Below are 4,927 nucleotides of genomic sequence, written 5' to 3'. Positions count from 1 at the left end.
TCCTCTGTGCTGCTGGCCCACTGACTCTGTGTGGAGCACCTCCCTGGGGGTCTGCCCACTCCTGGGAGGGGAGCCAGGCCTGGGTGGAACCCTCTCAGGCAGAGCCCAGAAACCAGGGCCATGCTTGGGCAAGCCAGCACCCTACGTCCACACAGGCAATAGAGGTAGACTCTTGGAAAAAACAAAAAACAAAAAAACCCAAACTTTATTGGTGCCGTGGAAGACGAGGGCTTTGGAGGGGAGTGGGCTGGAGGCAGGAGGCTATGTGGGCTGCCCCACCTCGTCCTCCTGCTGCATCTGGGCGATCAGCTGTTGCCGCTCAGCGGCCTGGCGCATGCGCATCATGACGAGGCTCTCATAGTCCCTCTCGGACAGCACTGAGCCCTGGCGGACAGAGGGGGACAGGAGATGGTCAGGGCAGCAGGGCACAGCCACACAGAATCTAGACTTGGAGGACTGGGTCTACACAGAGCTAAGGTCTTGAGGCAAGGAGTGAGGATGCCCGGGACTTCTCTGCTGGCTCCCCTCTAAGCCATCTCCAGCAGCTCTCAACCCCCCTCCCCGCAGGCCTTCCATCAACAGTCAGCCCTGCTTCAGCTTCTTGGGCTGAATCACTTCTTCATGTTCCAGCCAGGCCCTGTCTCCCTCCATTTCCTCTCCGGCCTTCATGTGACACTCCTTTCCTCTACCCGTGGCTCCTGCTTCTCACAGGTTTGCAGTGAAGGGGTTGTCCCGAGGTGCAGAAATCCACTCCGCTTTGCCAGGTGGAGGCGACAGCACCGCCCCCTCCCAGCTGCCCACCTCCCTGTGGTCTGGCTCCTGTGGGACATGAGAGAAGGGAGCCCTACCCTGGACCCAGCCTCTGTCAGCCCGCCCTAGAAGGAGAGAAACAAGCATGAAGTCGTTTGCCTCTTAGAAATACACACCAGGGCTGCTGGAGGGCAGGGCCCGTGCCTTTTTCTTTTATGATCTTGCCAGCACAGTGCGGGGGATTAAAGAGTGCTATATATCAACAATCAAAAGAATAATAAACAAGCAATCCAATGGGCCAAGGCTGTGGGGTGGGGAGGCAGCTCTACAGGAGACTTGATCCACCAAGCCCACACCCTGATAAGGTCTGCAGTGGGAATTAAATCACTTCTTCCGTCAGTACAGCTGGAGTGGTGTGAAGCGGGAAGCCCACCCCAGTTGGCCAGGAAGTGAGCCGGGCCAGGGGGGTTGCAAGGCAGAGCACACTGCTAAGCCCTGTTCTTTGGTATACCACTCGAGTTTGCACTCATGGAATTATCCAGGGGGAGAGTTCAGTGGTCAGTGACCTGGGGGATAAGAAGGGAGTGGCTGGGGTTAAGATGCCAGGCCTTGGCCAAGTGGTATGAAGTAAAGGGTGTACAGAACCAGGAAGTGTTACTCAGCCCTGATCCCCCTGCTTCTCGGAATAGTGCCAGCCTTGCTGCTTCCAGCCACAGCAGCTTCCAGGAGAGTTGTCCTCCCAGCCAGGCCCACCCACCTAAGGCTGGCCCAGGGTACTGCTGACAATTCAGGGCAGCCCTATGTGGCCTTTTCCGCAGAGGAGGGACTGCGAATAAGGCCCAAGAGGCCTGAGGGGAAGGCCTGGAGCGTGGCGGGAGAGGAGGCCACAGGACCCTGGCCCTCAACTGCTCTCTCTGGCCCTGAGGCTACCGGAGGCAATCGAGGAAGATGAGGATCCGCCAGACTGGGTGTTAGGCCCAGGAGAGGGCAGTTCTCCCTCCCCAAGGTAATGCTGCACTGCTGAGAAAACTTAAGAGTCACCCTGGCATGCCCTGAGCCCAGCCCTGGGAGGAGCCAGCCCTTTATAGACATGGGGCTGCTTCCCGTTAACACACCCTCTGCCCCACCCCCACCCCCCCATACCTGCAGGCTTGGCTAATGAGGGCCTGTCACCAGGCCGCAGGACTGAGTCACCCACACCAGTGACAGGTCTCTCTTCCTTCCCCAACAACTGTTCCACATGCCTGCCTTTCAATTAACTCCCACCCTCCCTGAGCTCCTCCCTCCCAGACACACGAAGGGGCAGCTGGGGAGCAGGCCCACCAGCTAGGGCCCAGGGCAGTGGGGCTGTGGGGCAAAAGGAGGCAACGTGGTGACACACAAAGCAGGGCTGCCCCCCAAAAGTCCCCAGGGGAATCCTAAGCTTCCCTGTGCCTTGGGGTGTTGGCCACGGCTGGCCCAATCCCTGCATGCGGATGCCGCAATTACCTAAGAGCATGAAACCCAGCTTCCCACCTGACTGAGTCACCTGAAAACAATAACACGTTCCCCACTGCCACACACGGGCACAAACAGCCAAGCTACTAATCAGAGCCCGGGAGCCACCGTGGAGAGGCCTGGCCCTGTGCTGCCCTAGAGCCAGGCACAGGGGCCAGGGAGGGAAGGCGAACTTAGGACCACCAGGAGCCAGGCGCTGGGGAAGCAGCACAGGCCACTCTCGCACCACAGAGATCCATCTCTGACACCACAGGCGCTGCCCTCACTCCGGCTCCAGTAAGTGCTGCTTCTTCCTCTTGGGATTTTTTTTTTTTTTTTCCATTACCCTATCAAGTAACCAGGCCACTCCTGTCCCTCTGGGAAACTCTTGTCACCAGGAACTCCTGGTTCTCTACTCTCCTGGACAGAAGTGCCCTCTTTCCAGGACCCCTTCCCACCATCCAAGATGCTTCTAGACCACTAGGGCTGTCTCCCTGATTCTTGCCATTCACTGCTCCAGTGGGGACCTAATGCTCCCTGGCAACTCTTGAACTGGGCTGCTGAGGTACGGAGCTTGTCTGTTGGCTCCCCTGGGTGCCATGGAGACCTGGCGGAAAGGCTCCTTCCGCAACGCCTCCTTCTTCAAGCGGCTGAGCCTGGGGCGGCCGAGACGACTCCAGCGACAGGGCAGCGTGCTCAGCCAGGCCAGCACGGCTGGCGGGGATCACGAGGAGTACAGCAACCGAGAGGTCATCCGGGAGCTTCGAGGGAGGCCAGATGGACGGCGCCTGCCTCTGTGGGGGGACGAGCAGCCCCGGGCCACCCTGCTGGCCCCACCCAAGCCTCCTCGCCTGTACCGAGAGAGCTCCAGCTGCCCCAACATCCTGGAGCCCCCACCTGCCTACACTGCTGCCTACACGGCTACCCTGCCCTCGGCGCTCTCCCTGGCGGGCACCCTCCACCACTACTCTGAAGAGGACCTTTTGGACACTCCCCCCTTCCAGAAGACACCTGCCCCAGACCTGAATGATCCCTTCTTCTCCTTCAAAGTGGACCTGGGGATTTCACTTCTTGAGGAAGTTCTACAGATGCTGAGGGAGCAATTTCCCAATGAACTTAGCTTCTGAATGGAGTGCATGGAAGGCAGAGGTGGGGTAACTGGAAGAGCTGGAAGCCTGGAGGCCCAGGGAAGGAGGATACAGTTGCAGATTAAGAAAAAGGTAGGGACAGAAATCCAGGATCCTGCCTTCCTTCCGGGTCCTGAACAGTCTTCCAGATTATCCTGGAGCAGAGGGACAGAGGGACAGAGGCAAGCCGGAGGAAATGTCTTGAGGGGGTACTTGCTGGCGGGAGCCCTGAAGGCAGCTGGCTAAGCTGGGGAAGGGAGGCCATGCCTGTAACCACGGGGACAAGGCAGAGGCCAGCAGAGGGGGAGGGGAGCACCAGGGGTGAGTCAGGGAGTGGAGGACTCACACTGAGCAGATCAGATGGGTGCCCTGCAGCAGCTCCTCTGAAGCCACTGTTTATAGAGAGACGTTACAGGTCTAGGCAAAAGTGGTCTGACCCAGGCCAAAGAGGAAAGTGGGGAGACCTGAGGGAAGAGCCACTAAGGACATGTGGTTGTTCAGATTGAAATGAGGTAAAATTAAAAATTTAGTTCCCTAGTTACACTGGCCACATTTCAAATATCCAGCAGCCACACGTGATTAACGGCTACCACATTGGACAGCGCCAGTTGCATGTAAACATCACTGGACAAAGTCCTGTTGGACAGCACTGGCAGAGACCAGGGCCCGGAGCCACCAGTGCCATGGTGGGGTCAGGGGGAAACATCTGGGGGAGGGAAGGGCTGGCAGAGTAGGAAGAGGGAGGCATACAGAGGTGCAGAGTAGACTCAGGAAAAAGGCCACACAAATCATTTCCAGAAAAAAGACACGAGAGACACACTGCCAACAGAGCTGCCCAGAGCATGCCCTGGTGCCCGAGGAAGGTGTCTGTAGGGAATGCCAGCCAAAGGCACAGACACGGCTTGCAAACGGGTGCTCGGAGAGTTCCCAGAATTACTAGTGATGGGAGCCCTTGGGAAACGTAGCAGAAAGAGTGGCAGATTTCCCTCCTTCTTGCCCTGGGAGCACCGGACTGGATCAGAGGATGGACACGAAACTCGTAGCTGTTACCATAAAGAGGCTCAGCTGGTCTCCAGAACTGTCCACAGGATTGGGGAGCTCTGCCTTGCCCAAACCCCCCGATGATGGGGACTGCCGTGCAGGGCTGAGCCCCCTGGGTCAAGGCCATAGGCTCTGCTACTGCCCTGCCCTGTGGCCTGGCCAGAAGACTTGAAACCAGAGCCCAAATTGGCTGGGCCATGTAGTTTTGACACTCCAGGCCTTATCAAGCGTGGCAGAGGGGGAGAGGAAGCTTCAACACACACTGCTTCCATACCCAAACCTGTGGCCCCGCTCTCCCCTCCTCTGTGTGGATGCGCTGAGCTGAAAGGCTCCCCTCCGGACGCAAGATATATGAATAAAGTTCTTTACAACATGGCCTATGGAGTGTCATCTGGGGCTGTGAAATGCTGGGACTTAACAGTGGGGAATGAGGTCTCTACAGAAGGGTTCCGCGTTGGGCTCACACCAGTTCATCTTCCTCCTCTGCCCAGGATCTGGGATGCACTCCTAGGGAGCTTCCCATCCTCACAGCC

General features: G+C 58.0%; 2 protein-coding genes across 3 annotated transcripts in view; one reads left to right on the top strand and one right to left on the bottom strand.

Annotated features, from left to right (window-relative positions):
* Window positions 1–187: 187 nt before the first annotated feature.
* DNAJC17 (DnaJ heat shock protein family (Hsp40) member C17) overlaps window positions 188–4,927 on the bottom strand; it is a 50,275-nt gene continuing 45,535 nt past the window's right edge. For both annotated transcript variants that reach the window (XM_053224153.1, XM_015064918.3), the window contains one exon: window positions 188–384. In XM_053224153.1, coding sequence (XP_053080128.1) covers window positions 262–384 — 123 coding nt within the window. In that variant the 3' untranslated portion in view covers window positions 188–261. The remainder of the gene's footprint in view (window positions 385–4,927) is intronic.
* CB3H15orf62 (chromosome B3 C15orf62 homolog) lies at window positions 382–4,790 on the top strand. The gene has a single exon (XM_053224155.1). It carries the CDS (start codon window positions 2,826–2,828, stop codon window positions 3,351–3,353), a length of 528 nt encoding a protein of 175 aa, XP_053080130.1. The 5' UTR covers window positions 382–2,825; the 3' UTR covers window positions 3,354–4,790.

This window comes from Acinonyx jubatus, chromosome B3 (genome assembly GCF_027475565.1).
Source record: "Acinonyx jubatus isolate Ajub_Pintada_27869175 chromosome B3, VMU_Ajub_asm_v1.0, whole genome shotgun sequence".
Classification (NCBI taxonomy): domain Eukaryota; kingdom Metazoa; phylum Chordata; class Mammalia; order Carnivora; family Felidae; genus Acinonyx; species Acinonyx jubatus.
Note: the sequence above shows the minus strand (reverse complement) of the source record. Positions and strands in the feature narration are given on the sequence as shown.

Coding starts and splice junctions, on each gene's coding strand:
- CB3H15orf62 (XM_053224155.1), top strand. CDS start 2,826: ATGGAGACCTGGCGGAAAGGCTCCTTCCGCAACGCCTCCTTCTTCAAG.